Consider the following 17,319-nt stretch of genomic DNA (forward strand, 5'->3'; position numbering starts at 1 on the left):
AAAGGGAAAATATTGGCAAAGGGATGCAGTAGATCATTTCACTGATCCCACCTTCTGATTTGCCTTGGAAAATCCTAGCAGTGTCCTCAACTTTGGTGGCCTGGCCAAGTCATTCCATTTTGGGGGACCTCTATTTCCTCATTTATAAAATGAGAAGTTTCTTTACCACAGGATTCCTCAGGTCTCTTCCAGTTCTAAAATTCTATGATCCTAAGTGAACTTTCTGGGGCAGAAGCTCATTAATAATAGATTTGAATGTGTGGGTTTGAGGGGATAGAATAGAGGCGGATTTTAAGGAAAGAGGGACAGAATAATAGTTTGAGTGGAGCCAGTGTTGAATTACTATTTAGAGCTGGTGTCAGGTAAAGGCCTTTGGGGATATATAAATGGAGGACAGAAAATACTTCTCACCTTGACCAGACCAGAGTATTTTTTATGGGATCTCTCTGATCTGTGAGCAGTACTCTCTTTCTCTCTTTGTATATGCATGAATACATGCACATGTGGGCATGCATGTGTGTGTCCATGTGGGAAGTAGCCCCCTTGCACAGTGATTTAATCTGGCTTATCTCTTTTCTCAGCTCAGAATTTTCTACAGAGCATTCACCTAGGCCACAGGAAGAGGACCACAGGGCAAACACAAATATTTGAATGGCCCAATGAGCAAGTTGTTCACCCATAAAATGAGAGGTTTGGTCTCTGTAACCTCTGAAGTCCTCTCCCACTCTTAGCATTTTGTGGTTCTAGGTACTGAATCAAAAGTGGCTCTCCTCTTCCTGAATGCTCTGTCATTGGACCAGACATTTGTCTTCGTTTCTCTTCTCTGTTCATACCTGGCTGCTCAGTTCCTTTCTCTGGGCCCCCTTTGTTCCTTGATTCCTTCAAATCCTACTTGCTTTTAACTCCTTTGTACCCTCTATACTTTCTTACATTTTTCTGCAGCCCCCCTCCCTACCACATTATACCCTGGTCTCCAGGTCTCCACCTCTATTTCTGCCCACTGCTATCTGCATCCTGGCTCTTAACTGAAGTTATTTCCCTGGGCTCCTCCGAGGCCCCCCCCCCCCCGGGATCCCCTATCACTGGTCCCTCTCACAGAAGCACACCTTTCTCCAAAGCCAAAGGATCAGGTATTCAGTGGCTCAGGTGACAAACCTGCTGTCAGGTTACAGATATTGTTCCCTGAAAGACCACACTACAGTGTCAGTGGCAACTCAGGCTGCCTGCAGTGCTCTGCCCTCACCTGGCTATTGCATACAAGGTGAGAATAACCAGAATTCACCTCTTACCAGTGCTCACCTGGAAACATGGCTCTGAGCCTCTGGGCCCTGCTGCTGCCGCTGTCCTGTGCAGGTGAGACGAACAGTGAGCAGGGCTGGGGATGAAGGGGATGGTTGCTGAAAAGAGACAAGAATGCAGAGATTAACCGGTTTCTATAAAAGATAAAGGAAAATGGTCAGAGACTGGAGCTAAGGGAGAAAATGAGGGTTAAGAAAGCAGGCCAAGACTTACTATAGTAAGTATTCAGTACTATTCAGTAAAGGGACTCAGCTTGCCATCCCTGTCGCCTCATCTTTAGATCCAAGCTAGGACTGGGCTCTGGGCAGGACCGAATTGGGTTCTAGGCTCTTCCCCTTTAGTGACCTCTGGTTTCTCTTCTTACAGTGATTCTGGTCCCTACTGGGATTCAGTCCCTGGACCCTGGTCTCTCCCTCCTGAAGTCATTGCTCTCCACAATGGACCAAGCTCCTCAGGGGTCCCTCAGCCGCTCACAGTTCTCTGCATTCCTGGCCAACATTTCTTCTTCCTTTGGGCCTGGGAGAATGGGGGAGGGACCTGTGGGGGAGCCCCCACCTCTCCAGCCCCCTGCCCTCCGGCTCCACGACTTCCTAGTGACACTGAGAGGCAGCCCAGACTGGGAGCCAATGCTAGGTCTACTAGGGGATGTGCTGGCACTGCTGGGACAGGAGCAGACCCCCCGGGACTTCCTGGGGCACCAGGCAGGTGTGCTGGGTGGACTCGCAGAGGTGTTGCTAGGAGCCTTAGTTCCTGTGGGGCCCCCAACCCCTACCAGGCCCCCATGCACCCGTGATGGGCCCTCTGACTGTGTCCTGGTGGCTGACTGGTTGCCTTCTCTGCTGCTCTTGTTAGAGGGTACACGATGGCAGGCCCTGGTACAGGTGCAGTCCAGTATGGACCCCACAAATGCCACAGGCCTCAATGGGAGGGAGCCAGCCCCCCACTTTTTACAGGGTCTGTTGGGTTTGCTCACCCCAGTAGGGGAGCCAGGCTCTGAGGAGGCTCTTTGGGGAGGTCTGCTGCGCACAGTGGGGGCCCCCCTCTACGCTGCCTTCCAGGAGGGGCTTCTCCGTGTCACTGACTCCCTACAGGATGAGGTCTTTTCCATTCTGGGGCAACCAGAGCCTGATGCCAATGGGCAGTGCCAGGGAGGTGAGTGCTGCTGGGTTCGGGACTGGGCTGTGGCAGGACAAAGAAGGGGGAGATTGTGGTAGTCCTCTTCCTTACTCTTTTCCCTCCTAGGCAACCTTCAACAGCTGCTTTTATGGTAAGTAACTCTCTTACCAGGGGAGGAGTTCTGAGGGAGTGGGCCTGGAAAGTTGTCAGCCTGCAGAATGGAGGAGGAGACTGATGGGAGGGCATTGTTTAGTGGTTTTTGAGCATGACTGTCTGGGTTGGTGTCCTAGCTCTGTTTACCTAGCCAAGTGACCTTGGGGTAGTTACATTCTCATTCTCATGCCTCAGTTTCCCTTCTTATAAAATATAGATAATATTAACAACCACAGAGTTCTTGAAAGGGATTGAATGGGTTGATGCTCTATGTGCAAGCCACTCAGAACTGTCTTGCACATAGTGCTTAATAATGTTACCTAATAAAGATGGGGTATGGAAAGAAAGGATAAGACTGGATTCCTCCATCTTCACTGTTTCAGTACAATAATGTCAGAGCACTGGTAGACTTATTCAGTTGCAGGGCAGATTTCCTGATGTGAGGTCAACCAAAGGTTGTATTTAAGCTACCTAAAAGTATATGAAGAAAGGAGAAAGAAGGGAGCCAGGTGGACAGAAGGGACTCCAGCTGGGCTGCTCCTAGATGATTTTGTGCCTTGGCAGGACAGATCTTTCTCCCGCTCCCACCATCCCAGTATTTAAACCAGTAACACCTATACTCCCAGGGACCTTTTGGAAAAGCCTATGCTTGCCATCCCCCCATGCAGGGCTCTGGGCCAGGGTCAGAATGTTCAACTAGAGGAAATGTAAACTGACCAGGTGATGCCTGCTCCTCCCTCTACACCCAGGGGCATCCGGCACAACCTTTCCTGGGATGTCCAGGCGCTGGGCTTTCTGTCTGGATTGCCACCCCCACCCCCCGCCCTCCTCCACTGTCTGAGCACAGGTGTGCCTCTGCCCAGGGCTTCCCAGCTCTCAGCCCACATCAGCCCTCGCCAACAGCGAGCCATCTCTGTGGAGGCCCTCTGCGAGAACCACTCAGGTCCAGCACCACCCTACAGCATTTCCAACTTCTCCATCCACTTGCTCTGCCAGCACGCCAAGCCTGCCACCCCGCAGCCCCCTCCCAGCACCATTGCCATCTGCCAGACAGCTGTGTGGTATGCAGTCTCATGGGCACCAGGTGCCCAAGGCTGGCTACAGGCCTGCCATGACCAGTTTCCTGATCAGTTCCTGGAGGCAATATGTAGCAACCTCTCCTTTTCAGCCTTGTCTGGCCCCAATCGCCGTCTGGTAAAGCGGCTCTGTGCTGGTCTTCTCCCACCCCCCACCAGCTGTCCTGAGGGACTGCCTTCTGTTCCCCTCACCCCAGAGATCTTCTGGGGCTGCTTCTTGGAGAATGAGACCCTGTGGGCTGAGCGGCTGTGTGGAGAGGCGGGTCTGCAGGCTGTGCCCCCCAGCAATCAGGCTTGGGTTCAGCATGTGTGCCAGGGCCCTACCCCAGATGCCACTGCCTTCCCACCCTGCCACATTGGACCTTGTGGGGAACGCTGCCCAGATGGGGGCAGCTTCCTGATGATGGTCTGTGCCAATGATACCATGTATGAAGCGCTTGTGCCCTTCTGGCCTTGGCTAGCAGGCCAGTGCAGGATAAGTCGTGGGGGCAATGACACTTGCTTCCTAGAGGGGCTACTGGGCCCTCTTCTGCCCTCTCTGCCACCACTGGGACCATCCCCACTGTGTCTGGCCCCAGCCCCCTTCCTGCTTGGCATGCTATCCCAGTTGCCACGTTGTCAGTCCTCTGTACCAGCCCTTGCCCACTCCACACGCCTACACTATCTCCTGCGCCTGCTGACCTTTCTTCTGGGTCCAGGGGCTGGGGGGACTGAGGCCCAGGGGATGCTGGGTCAGGCCCTGATGCTCTCCAGTCTCCCAGACAACTGCTCCTTCTGGGATGCCTTCCGCCCAGAGGGCCGGCGCAGTGTGCTGCGGACAGTTGGGGAGTACCTGGAACAGGAGGAGCAGTGGACCCCACTGGGCTTTGAACCCACTGCCAGCCCCAGCTCTGGTATAAACAAGATGGAGCTGCTATCCTGCTTCAGTGTGAGTAATCTGCCAAGGTTAAAGCCCCTGGAACAGAGGGAAGGGCCTCCAAACAAATTCTTTAATACTGAGAGGTAGTAGTATAGTATAGTGGTTTAAGCACACAGCTCTGGAGTCAGACAGGCCTGAGTTCACATCTTAGTTCTGTGATCAACCTTGGACAAGTTATTTAACCTCTCTGAGCAACACTTTTTTCACTTATAAATGAGGGAGAGTAACAGTGCCACTTTTTTAGGGTACCTGTAAGGATTACATAAGATTATACATGCTGTGGGCTTATGTATATAGCATGGCACATAAACGTGCACTAAACGTTATCTCATTATTCTTTCTAACTCTTTGACTCTCCCCCTTTCTGCTCCAGAAAGGAAAGGTATCAAGTTGGAGGGATCTGACTCTGTCCCTAGAGAGTGAGAAGGCTGGCAAATATAGGAAGATAAGACAGAAATGAGAATAGTTCAGGGCAACTACAAATCAGAAGACTTGAGTTCTGGGTTCAACTATGTCACACATTAGTGTGGTAATAGCAAAATAATTTAACTCAGATTTTCTGGGCTTCTGTTTCTTCTCTGTAGAGTGAAGGGGCTAGAATATATAAATACCATAATTAATTCATTGGTTGCCCCGTTATATGTAAGGCACTTTGCTAGGTTATGTAGCATATGTAAAGATTCCTTACTCCATGTTAGGGCCCACCTTTCTCAAGTCCTGTGTCCAGTGAAATGGGATTGTACAGATTCATAGTTTTGGTTTGGATCTACAAGTATTTATTGAGCCAACAATGGACCTAGCACGGAAAAGGGTACAGGAGAAGTTTGAGACATCATCCTGGTTTAATGGAGTTTAGTATCTGATGAGACACACATACTAGCTTCAGATGAAGGACAAGCATCTAGCAAGTGGACTTGGAGTGCCTGGGGAACTTTCAGGAGGACAGAGGAGACAGCTCTTGGTATCTTGTCTGTCTCCCCATCAGCCTGTGCTATGGGATCTGCTCCAGAGGGAGAAGAGTGTTTGGGCCCTGAAGATTCTAGTGCAGGTAACAGATGGAGGGGTACATGGATGGAATGGGTAACAACTGTGGCACGAGGTCTCTGCTCAGTGAGGCCATGCCCACTTTAACCTCCTACTCCCAGGCATACCTGCACATGCCACCAGAAAATCTCCAGCAGCTGGTGCTTTCAGCAGAGAGGGAGGCTGCTCAGGGCTTCCTGACGCTCATGCACCGTTCCTGGGCTCAGCTTCAGGTGGGTATAGAGGGCAGGTGGGGGAGGTGGGGAGGATGGAGGGAGACATCTGGGAATCAAGAGCACCTGGAACCTGGTGTGCAGAGGGCTTGCCCAGTGGAAGGAGAAGCTCAAAAGGAGATGGCGATAATACTGAACATCTCTAGAGCCAGCATCCATTCCTATGCCCTCACAGGTGCCACCATCTGAGGAGGAAGCCCTGGGTCGCCTGACAGCCTTGTTGCTCCAGCAGTACCCGCGCCTCACCTCCCAGCTCTTCATTGACCTGTCACCACTCATCCCCTTCTTGGCTGTCTCTGACCTGATGCGCTTCCCACCATCCTTGTTGGCCAATGACAGTGTGTAAGGACCCCACACCACTCCTCCTGATCCTGTCAGGGTCAGCCAACCCCATCAGCCTACAGCAGCCCCTTCTTGAAATCCTCTCTGTTAAAATTAGGGAGAGTCTCCTTCTTGTCCATGACAGTAGGGCTTCAGAGTGTGAGGAGGACAACAGGGGCCAAAGGTTAATACCCACTGCTCTCCCCAGACTGGCTGCCATCCGAGATTACAGCCCAGGAATGAGGCCTGAACAGAAGGAAGCTCTTGCAAAGCGACTGCTGGCCCCTGACTTGTTTGGGGAAGTGCCCGCCTGGTCCCAGGAGCTACTGTGGGCAGTGTTGCCCCTGCTCCCCCACCTCCCTCTGGAGAACTTTCTGCAGCTCAGCCCTCACCAGGTATGACATGATTTTCTTGACTAGCCCATCTTCTCCTAGGTGGGACAGGAGTCAGTAGTATGTCTCCTGGTGAGCTTCTCCCCACAAGTGTCCCACAGTGACCCAACATGAGCTGACCCTCCTCACCTCAGATCCAGGCCCTGGAGGATAGTTGGCCAGCAGCAGGTCTTGGGCCAGGGCATGCCCGGCATGTGCTACGAAGCCTGGTGAACCAGAGTGTCCAGGACGGAGAAGAGCAGGTGCGCAGGTGAGCAGTTGTGGGATCAGTGATCAAAGCCAAATTGGGAGAGAGGCTAGTGCAGCTGCCATGGTGGGTTGGGGGCCTAGGAAGGAAGGGTCAAAAAGGTAGGCAGCGGCTGCAGGCAGTATAGGAGTCCAGGACAGAGGCCTATCTATGGTACCCATATTTCCTAGTTTAGCAGAGTGCCTACTCCATATACCTACATGATCCCTACCTTAGTGCCAGCTTCAGTGACCACATGAAGGCCAGCTTCATGCCCTTCTCAGGCTGGGGTCCCTCGCCTGTTTCCTGAGCCCTGAGGAGCTGCAGAGCCTGGTACCCTTGAGTGATCCACTGGGGCCAGTAGAACGGGGGCTGCTGGAATGTGCGGCCAACGGGACCCTCAGCCCACAAGGACGGGTGAGCCCCTTGGCACAGGCCTACAAGAGTCCAGGCTTTCCTTGGGTCTGTGTGGATGACATGCTCAGTCATCTCAACCAAGCTTGAGCACAACAGTGCCAGCCCTCCCCTGACCTCTACTATCTCTGTTCCTTATTTCGTGGTCATCCTTATCTGTTACCACCTCTTCCTGACCCAATGCCGTTTGGTCTATGACACCCCAAACATACCCTTTGACATCTTAAACCCTATCTGTTCGTGTCCCATCTTTGGTTCTAAGCCCTAGCCCAGGCCCTGGGAAATCCAGATGTGGGATTAGAGAGGAAGTTTAAGGTTCATTTGTCTTTTCTCCCCAGTCCCAAACCTTCTTTGGTTACAGGTGGCATATGAACTTCTGGGGGTATTGCGCTCATCTGGAGGAGCTGTGCTGAGCCCCCGGGAGCTGCGGGTCTGGGCCCCTCTCTTCCCTCAGCTGGGCCTCCGCTTCCTGCAGGAGCTGTCAGAGCCCCAGCTTAGAGCCATGCTTCCTGCCCTGCAGGGCACCAGTGTCACACCAGCCCAGGTGGGCCTGTCTCACTCTCTAACATCCACCTTCCAACCCCAGGAAACCCACTCAAGGGAATGACATTCAGGGATACCACAAGCTTCTCTGGAGCCTCCTTTTTCTCTGTCCCAAGGAGGACTCCCTCATCCCCCTTCTTCAGATCAAGAAGAGCCCAGAGCCAGGCTAGTCACTGGGGGTGGTATCAAGGAAACTAGAAGTTTTAAAGGGTAGGTCCTAGGGACCTGCATAAAACCTGGCTACCAGGATTTGAGAGCTGTTGTTTCATCCCATCCCACCTTAGGCTGTCTTACTGCTTGGACGGCTCCTCCCTAGGCATGATGTGAGTAGCAACAACTTCTCAATGTCCCTCAGAGGTCCCTGTCCCCCTTTCCTTGGCTCTCACATCTGCCCCTTCTTCCCTCTCAGTTCCTCAGACCTGCTGCCTTGCTGTACTGTGATTGTTGTCTTCCCAACCACCCTGCTTCTCTTCTTCAGGACTCTTGTCTCTCTTGCTCCCCAGCTGTCCCTGGAGGAACTCTGCTCCTTGCACCCTCTGCTGCCAGGCCTCAGCTCCCAGACACTCCAGGCCATCCCTAGGCGAGTTCTGGTTGGGGCCTGTTCCTGCCTGGCCCCTGAACTGTCACGCCTCTCAGCTTGCCAGACTGCAGCATTGCTGCAGACCTTTCGGGTATGAGAGTAGCAGGGAGGATGAGACATTCAGGGATGTGGGCTCTGGTTAAGAGGAGGGCATCTTCCCTGTGGCCAGGGAAGGCCTCCCATACCTCCCCACTTCCTTACACACACACACACACACACACACACACACACACACACACACACACTGCTGATTCTCATGCAGGTGAAAGACGGCGTTAAAAACATAGGTACAACAGGTGCCAGTGCAGCTGTGTGTATCCCTGGTCAGGTACGTGTGGGATCTCCCAACTAAGCTCCTCTCCATGTCCCCAGGTAGTTTCATATGACTGGTGCTGCCTCCTATACTCTCCCTGCAGTGGCCCTGAGCATCCAGGTTGACTCTGTTTCCACCAAGACATTAGCAGCTCTCCCCAGTTCCAGTTACATGACAGCATGACCCACACTGTCCTATAATGTCAAAATCAGAAGGGTCTGAGAAATCTTCCAGGCCAATGAACCTGCTTTCAGATAAAGAGAGCAAAGCTCAGAGAGTCTAAGGGAGATCAGTTCATCAGGTGCCTGAATAGCAGCAATACTTGACCACATCCACCTTCATTGTGAGGGCTCTCTGGTGTGTGTTGCTATAGTGGCACATGCCATCCACCCTTTCCCTAGCTTTGGTCCCCTCCCACCCCCATGATGCCCCTCTTACCTATCATTACTCTGCTACACACATCCCCACCAGCAGCCCATCCCCACCACCTGGCCAGACTGCCTGCTTCCCCTGCTCCCACTAAAGCTGCTACAGCTGGACTCTGCGGCTCTTCTGGCTAACCGAAGGCGCTACCGGGAGCTGCCCTGGTCTGAGCAGCAGGTAATTCTCCTCACTTACTCCAGAACTATCCTCTATGTTCCACCTCTTTTACCTGTCAGCCCTAGATTGGTCACTTTATCCCCAGCATCCTTTATAATGTGACTTGCTTTGCTTTATTCCTTCTCCCTCCCCCTTATTTCTCCCCCCCTCCCCCGCCCTCCATCTCCAAGAGAGGAGTGTACATTTGGGAGAGTAGGAGGCTGGTGGATCCACAGGGTGGGGAGGGAGGGCTAGGTCCAAAGCATCTTAGGTCCTTGGGCAATATCTCTGCTGGGGGGCTGCTCCTCTTTCTTTCTCTTGTAGGCTCAGTTTCTCTGGAAGAAGATGCAGGTGCCCACCAACCTGACACTCAGGAATCTGCAGTGAGTAACTTGTGTTGAGCAGAGTTTAATTCAACTAACATTTTTTGAGACTTGCCATGTGCCAGGCCCCATATAATATGCAATGGGACATGTGAGGATGGATGATGCATAGTCCCAGTGTGTGGGCCTTCTCTTGGCTCCTCCTCCCTTTACTCTCTTGCCTTCCCATAGCACCACACCTATCCTGACTAGTTTAAGGGATTCAGAACACCTGGATTCAGGTCCCAGCCCTGAAACCTATTCATGGCCTTGAGCAAGTCATTTAATCCTCTAAGCTTCAGTTTTTTTCTTCTGTGGAACGAGAATTACACATCATAGGATGTGGTTGTGAAGATTACATGAGGTAAGGCATATAAAGTACTTAATATAGTTCCTGGCCCAGTGAAATCTCCCAATAGATATTTGCTGTTGTTAGTTTAATCCAAGGTGACCTCAGAGCTACTGGCCATGCAGCAATAAACAGGAACAAGTATCACTTTCCTTTCACCCACAGTAAAGGAATCATGGGCTTCAGAATCTAAAGATATAGCTCTACGCTCAGTTTACCACATTTTTAATAGAATAATGTTCGGAACATCCCTTGACGTCTGTGAATGTTTATTTTCCTCTCTGATAAACAGTGATGATGTTGTGGTTTTCTATGGAAAGCCATTTCTCAAACTGTAAATTACCATAAATGAATTCTGTACTTGTGTTGAGAGAATCAGTATCAAGGAGCAGACAGACCACAGCATGTGTTGAATGAGCATCTACCCACTCACACACCTACAGGGCTCTGGGCACCCTGGCAGGGGGCATGTCGTGTGAGTTTCTGCAGCAGATCAACTCAATGGCAAACTTCCTTGAAGTAGTGCACATGATCTATCAGCTGCCCACTGGAGTTCGAGGGAGTCTGGTGAGAGGGGTGCTTAAACATTAGTGGAGCAGGGAGGCAGGGATCCTGGGTACCGAATCCAGCCCCTATGCTTAGCTCTATCCTGACCTGTTTCCCCATCCTATCCTACAGAGGGCCTGTATCTGGGTGGAGCTACAGCGGAGGATGACAATGCCAGAGCCAGAGCTGGCAACCATGGGGCCAGAACTGAGTGGGCTAGACACCAGGCTACTCTTGGATTTACCGTAAGTGCTACAACTGGAGACACTGGATCCCTAGACGTCTCAACCTGGGGTAGAAGGTCTGCCCTTAGGAAATGCCCTAAGGTGGCAGTTTTCTGTGTGGTGGTTCTCTGCCATCAGTTATAGCCCAAAGCAGAGGATTCTACTCAAAGTTGCTCTATGTTTTGACTGGCTCCCAGAACATGACCCCAACATAGGACAGCTAATGGTGGGCAACACTATGATGTGGGCTGCCAAACAATCATAGTATAACCGAGGCCACATTAATAGAGATAGAATATCTGAACTGAGTGAGTCAATGGTCCAGCTCACCCTAGAAGATTATAGTCTGCTTAAGCCACCATGTTGTCAGTGTGTTCAGTGGAGTACAGAAAGAGCATGTATGAAACATGATAAATGCCTTTAAATACTCCTAAGGCTATCAAATAGAAAATAGATTAGCATGTTTCTGAATGGCTCCATTGGGCATCACAATGACCAGTGAGTAAAAATCAGATTTGAAAAATACAAGGAAAACTGATGTAGCAAATTCCCAACATCAGAGCTATTCAAGCCTGGGCCGAATGGTCTCATTGCAGGAATGTTGTAGAGCACATTTAAGTATGGATAAGGGTTGTGGGGAGAGAAAATTCATGAATGTAAGGGTCCTCTTAACACAGAGACTCTAGGAGTTTTATGAGTATCTCTCTCCCAGGCTTCCTTTCTCATTTTGCCCCCATCCCTACCCCATTGCCATCTGAACTGTAAGTTAGAGTAGGAAAAGGCTAGTATTAGTCTTCCTAGGGATGAGGTGATGGTAAAGCAGTTGATTCCATCCTTACATTTTTATAGGCCTTTCCACAGATTTTGGCTTTTGTGCTATGCAGCCTAGTTCCAGTTCCAGAATTGGCAGCCCTAGATAGAATACACTTCTGAAACCTGGACAAAAGGGCTTTTAAAAAAGCCATTGAAATCTATTTAAATTTATTGGTTCTTGGAGATAATTTAGAATCCCAAGGACCTAGATAAGTTTCTAGACCATGAGTTGGAAAACCTGAGTTCCCCATCTCTGAAAGAGGAATAAGAAAAATACCTGTCTTACCCCAAAGTTTTGTCATAAGGTTCAAATAAGAGAATACTATAAAAGGGCTTGGTAAATTGTGCACCACTATACAAATGAGAGAGGACTTTCCCACAAAAAGTAGAGGAAGGGTGACCCTGTGGAAAAAAGGACTTGGGAGTAAGATCCCACCATCTCTGTGAGCTGGTTTTCTAATCTATAACATGGGGGGGGGGAATTTTTTTAAAGTTTATTTTTATTTGTTTTGAGAGAGAGATAGAGAGCAAGTGGGGGAGGGGAAGAGAGAGAGTGAGACAGAATCCCAAGCAGGCTCCACACTGTTAGCATAGAGCCTAATGAGGGGCTCGAACTCATAGACCATGAGATCATGACGTGAGCTGAATTCAAGAGTCAGACGCTTAACCAACTGAACCACCCAGGTGCCCCAAATCGGGAGAAATTTTAAAGATATTTAATATATGGGACTTTTGATTCCATTAGATAAGGTAGGGTCATTTGTCATTTCTCCTGAGGAAGACTAGAAATATGGCACTCCTTTTGTTCTCTCCTTTTAAACACTATGAAGGGAATTGCATCTGGGGCAGTTTAATATCAGATCCTGTCCAGGGCCATAGGGTTTGGTCTGATGTTACCTCTTGTCTGGGCAATGTGGCATTCTGTTATCCCTTCTCAACAGGACTCATTTCTGAATGCCCCTGTTGTCAAATTGCTATAGGGTCCGGTTGATGGATAGACTGTCCAATGAATCTATTATGTTGGTGGTGGGGCTGGTACGAGGAGCTCCAGAGCAGCTGCTGGCACTGACCCCACTCCACCGGGTGGCTCTGGCAGAGAGGGCACTACAAAACTTGGTAAGAGTCCAACCTACCAGACTCGGAACTGCTGCCTGGACAATTTTTACCTCTCAGACAATGCTCTCTATCTTCTAGGCCTAGCCCCACACTTTTGTTGCCAAAAAGGTTCTTGTCCAGAAGGCCCTAGCCCCTAGATCTATCTCTAGGTTCCATCCCAACCTATCTCTAGGTTCATATTTTTTGTCCACATTCCTTAGAGTCTAAGAAATCCCTTGGATTCCAACTCCTAGCCTTTCTGCCTGTTCCTATCTGGGCTCATTATTTAAGAAAGTAAACAATGGCAGTGAACATCGTAGCGTCTTGAGTTGGGAGCTGGAGGGAGGGAAAAATCAAAGGTTTTGGTGTATTGATCAAAGAATCTGGTCCTCTGAGTCAGAGATGCATTGTCCCAAGGCCTGATGCCCCCTCCAGGCTCCAAAGGAGACAACAGTCTCAAGGGAAGTGCTGGAGACATTGGGCCCCTTGGTTGGATTCCTGGGGATAGAGAGTACACGACGGATCCCCCTACCGATCCTGCTGGGCCAACTCAATCAGCTGCAGGGCTTCTGCCTAGGAGAGCCATTTGCCACAGAGCTGGGATGGCTCTTGTCACAGGAGCCTGCTCTTGGGTATGAACCTTCGGGAACTTCTAATTCTGATTCATCCTATACCCACCCTCTTAACCACCATCATCAGTGGCAGATCATTGAATAAATATACACAAGATCCCTTGGAGCCCTGAGTCCCCATGTCCTCTTTTCCCCTTCCTTTCCCTCACAGTTGTCTCAGCATCCCAGCCCCTGATCTTCTTCCTGTCCCCCAGGAAGCCAGAGTTGTGGAGCCAGGGTGAAGTAGAGCAAGCTGGACGCCTAGTACTCACTCTGTCTACTGAAGCTATTTCCTTGATCCCCAGGGTGAGGTGAAGGAACAAGGGAGGGAGTAAGAGCAGAGAGGGGACTGGTGAGCTGGCTTTGGGGAGCTAAGGGCAAGGAGACTGAGGGCAAGGGATGTGAAGCCTGAATCTGGGGGAAACTGCTAAAAAGAGATAGGACTTTAAAATTATAGCTGCAGCAGCTGGCCCTGACCTGCCCAGGTCTCCCCACCCTCCATCTATCGTCTCACACAGGAGGCCTTGGGCCAAGAGACTCTGGAGCGGCTCCTAGAGAAGCAGCAGAGTTGGGAGCAGAGCAGAGTTGGACAGCTATGTGGAAGACCACAGCTTGCTTCCAAGAAAGCTGCCTTGGTAGCTGGGGTTGTACGGCCCACTGCAGAAGATCTCCCAGGTGAAACTACCCAAATATTCATGTCTATCAGGGTGTATAGGAAAGAGTATCCAGAAATGTAGACAGAAGTCGGGGCTCTAGGTATGCTGTGCCCTTTGAGCAGATTTGCACACTTTCTGCTCTCTGGGCTTGGGTTTTCTCATCTATAAACCACAGTGGTTAGAGGGATAATTTTCAAGGTCTTTTCTGGTTCTAGGGTTCTATAGCTCTGGAAATTTATAACCCATTACATTATTAGCCCAGGACTTACCTTTTCCTGTTCTCTTATCCATATTAGCAGCTGACCCACTCTAAGCTTGGCTCTATGCTAGAGTATGGAGCTGTCTGCTGGGAAGATGCTTAGGATGTAGGAGGGAGATGCCAGTGAGACCTGAGTTCTGATCTAGACCTGCCATTAAATCCCTAGGCAACCCCTTCAGCCTTCCATTTATACAATGAGGGACTTATCCTCTTTAGTCACTTGTTCTAATATCCCTTGAGTCCTGTAATTCTCATACTATAGTAATCCTTTGGCCCATACTGTCTATGTTACCCTATCCTCCAAAGGTTGGAGGGGTCATTCCACCTATAGATATTTCTGTGGGCATAGTTTAATTCTACACTGACCCCCTGTGCCTGCCTTCCCCCTTCAGAACCTGTGCCAAATTGTGCAGATATACGAGGGACATTCCCAGCAGCCTGGTCAGCAACCCAGATTGCAGGGATGGAGCTCTCAGACTTTGAGGACTGCCTGGAATTATTCGCAGGAGACCCAGGACTTGGGCCTGAGGAACTACGGGCAGCTATGGCCAAGGCAAAACAGGTTAGGGATGGAGGGGCCAACATGAGGAAGCTGGTTGGGTGTGGTATGAGACACAAGGGAGTGGATAGCTGGGGAAAAGTGGAGGAAATAGGAGATGAAAGAATGAGAGTGGATCCTGAGTAGGAAGTCAGAGAGGATGAATATGGAGAAAAGGAAGCTAGTGCAATGGGTAGAGGGAAGAAGGCAGTGGTTACCAAACTTTAGGGTGTATCAAAATTATCCAGGGAGCAGGTTTTTAAAATGCTGGTGCCAGGGTCCTATGCTAGACTCACTGAAGAATCTTTTTTTGGGAGAAGAATCTTCTGAGGGCTCTGGGGGATCAGCATTTCAACAGGCACTCCCAGTGAGTCTGGTGCACATAAGGTTTAGAATCCATGGACTACGATCTGCTATTCTTCTATACTGAGACTCTGGCATCTTTCAGTAACACCTTAGTCAGAACCTTAATCCAACCCTCTCATTTTACAGTTGAGGAAACTAAAGACCCAGAGAGGCAAGTGATTTGCCTAGAGTTCACAGCTAAGGTCAGAGGCATGACTAAGACCAAGCATTCTGACTCCTAGTCCAGTGCTTTTCCACTCACATTGTTCCTCTTTCTCCTAGTTGTGGGGTCCTCCCCGGGGATTCCGTCCTGAGCAGATCCTGCAGCTAGGTCGGCTCTTAATAGGTTTAGGAGAGCGGGAACTACAGGAGCTGATCCTAGTGGACTGGGGAGTGCTGAGCACCCTGGGGCAGATAGATGGCTGGAGCTCCATCCAGGTAACACCTTCCCTTTTCCTACCTTCCAAACTTCTATCCCACAGATCTAGGCCTTTAGGTCACCTAACACCTAAAGAATTTTTTTCGTTACCCTGCTTGGCCATTCTTTCTATTAAAATAGAATACCCCCTACTTGTGGCCTTAGGAACTCTGTGATTTATTCACTTTGAGGTCTGGACACATAAAACTCCCTCCTGACTGTCTTCCCTGAGGCCTTCTCTTTTTTGGATACTCAATCTTCCTCATGGCTATTGGATCATCAGTTCTTAATAATACAAGTATATAATCCAGTAGCACTTGTCTCTTCCCCAACCATGAATTCCTTGTGATTTATCTCCTTATTCTGTGCCCTCCATCTCCATCCCAGCTCCGGGTTGTGGTCTCCAGTTTCTTGCGGCAGAGTGGCCGGCATGTGAGCCACCTGGACTTCCTTCATCTGACTGCACTGGGTTATACACTCTGTGGACTTCGGCCAGAGGAGCTACAGCATATCAGCAGTTGGGAATTTAGGTCATCTGTGGAGGGGATGTGTGGGTGGTGGTGCTCATGTAAAGGTGGGGATGGAAGACTCATGGTGGAGTGGTCCCATGGAGGAAGGGACCTCACCTGAAGCCATCTATACTCCCATCTCATAACCATGGACCCTATCACTGTGGCTGAATATATTTTCTTTCTTTCCACTCTTCCACAGCCAAGCAGCTCTCTTCCTGGGCAATCTGCATCTCCAGTGTTCTGAGGAGCAACTGGAAGTTCTGGCCCAGCTCCTTGTGCTGCCCGGTGGTTTTGGTCCAGTCAGTAACTGGGGGCCTGAGATCTTCACTGAAATTGGCACAATAGCAGGTAGGAAGGCTGGGCCACTGCTGGTGCTAGCTGTTAGAGGTTGGTTTCCCTACCATGGATGGACTGGGTGGAGGACTGCTCTGGAATTCTTAAGGTGGGAGTCTGAGAAGGCATTTAGGTAAGAGGTTGGAGATGTGTTGGGAAAGGTGTATGGTCGGGTATTTGGGGAGAGGTTAGAGAAGTCTATAGTCTATAGGTTTGAAGAGAAGGGGGAAGGCCAGTATAAGACAATGTTTGGATGCCCATCCCACTTGCTTCAACAGCAGGGATCCCAGACCTGGCTCTTTCAGCACTGCTGCAGGAACAGATCCAGGGCCTTACCCCTCTTGCTATTTCTGTCATCCCTGCTCCTAAATTTGCTGTAAGTATTCAAGAACTGGGGTCTGAGGTGACCACACAGAGCCAGGGCCCAAAGGGGGCTATATTGGATGTACTAATTTCTGCTCCCACCCCCAGGTGGTGTTCAGTCCCACCCAGCTATCTAGTCTCACGAGTGTTCAGGCTGTGGCTGTCACTCCTGAACAAATGGCCTTTCTGAGTTCTGAGCAGCGACGAGCAGTTGCATGGGCCCAGCATGAGGGGAAGGACAGCCCAGAACAGCAGGGTGAGTTCCCAAATGCATGGCTTGCCCCACTAACTCCTGACCCAGAATCTGACCCCAAACTTGATGCTATCTGGTTCATAGAACCCATTCAGGGAGACCCCTGAAGCAAAGGGATCTAGGCAGACAGTTTCCATGTATCAGTGGTTCTTGGGAACAGAGTTTTGATATTCCTCCCATTCTCTGTCTCATTATAGGTCGAAGCACAGCCTGGGGCCTTCAGGACTGGTCACAACCCTCCTGGGCCATGGCATTGACCATCTGCTTCCTTGGCAACCTGCTTTGAACCTGTCTCCACAGTTAAAGAGAAAGATTGTTGGGAAAGAAACTTTAATAAAGTGCAAATGGAAATGCATTCTAATTATCCTCAGGAAGCCGATGAGGAATATGGGTAAAATGCTAATGCTTTCCACCCACCTGAGAATCAGTGTTCCTGGCATGCCATATCTGGAGTC

The 17,319-nt window shown here is 50.2% G+C and overlaps 1 protein-coding gene across 1 annotated transcript; it reads left to right on the top strand.

The window, feature by feature from the left end:
* The first annotated feature begins 363 nt into the window (after positions 1 to 363).
* On the top strand, positions 364 to 17,219 carry STRC (stereocilin). Its single transcript, XM_043555573.1, has 29 exons — positions 364 to 1,353; positions 1,666 to 2,451; positions 2,542 to 2,566; positions 3,318 to 4,572; positions 5,549 to 5,611; positions 5,709 to 5,819; positions 5,995 to 6,161; positions 6,349 to 6,535; positions 6,667 to 6,782; positions 7,043 to 7,175; positions 7,534 to 7,716; positions 8,000 to 8,038; positions 8,219 to 8,386; positions 8,558 to 8,623; positions 9,083 to 9,208; positions 9,512 to 9,570; positions 10,342 to 10,465; positions 10,577 to 10,689; positions 12,462 to 12,597; positions 13,012 to 13,208; positions 13,403 to 13,493; positions 13,706 to 13,862; positions 14,495 to 14,664; positions 15,268 to 15,423; positions 15,791 to 15,933; positions 16,115 to 16,263; positions 16,527 to 16,624; positions 16,720 to 16,867; positions 17,062 to 17,219. Exons 1-29 carry the CDS (start codon positions 1,308 to 1,310, stop codon positions 17,148 to 17,150), a joined length of 5,301 nt encoding a protein of 1,766 aa, XP_043411508.1. The 5' UTR covers positions 364 to 1,307; the 3' UTR covers positions 17,151 to 17,219.
* The last annotated feature ends 100 nt before the right edge of the window (positions 17,220 to 17,319 follow it).

The sequence above is a fragment of the Prionailurus bengalensis genome, chromosome B3 (genome assembly GCF_016509475.1).
Source record: "Prionailurus bengalensis isolate Pbe53 chromosome B3, Fcat_Pben_1.1_paternal_pri, whole genome shotgun sequence".
Classification (NCBI taxonomy): Eukaryota; Metazoa; Chordata; class Mammalia; order Carnivora; family Felidae; genus Prionailurus; species Prionailurus bengalensis.

Excerpts from the sequence above, each read along its gene's own strand:
- STRC (XM_043555573.1), top strand. The coding sequence starts at position 1,308 with ATGGCTCTGAGCCTCTGGGCCCTGCTGCTGCCGCTGTCCTGTGCAG. Across the intron at positions 8,624-9,082 it reads CTGTGTGTATCCCTGGTCAG|CCCATCCCCACCACCTGGCC; the intron begins GTACGTGTGGGA and ends CCCCACCAGCAG. Across the intron at positions 9,571-10,341 it reads CTGACACTCAGGAATCTGCA|GGCTCTGGGCACCCTGGCAG; the intron begins GTGAGTAACTTG and ends ACACACCTACAG.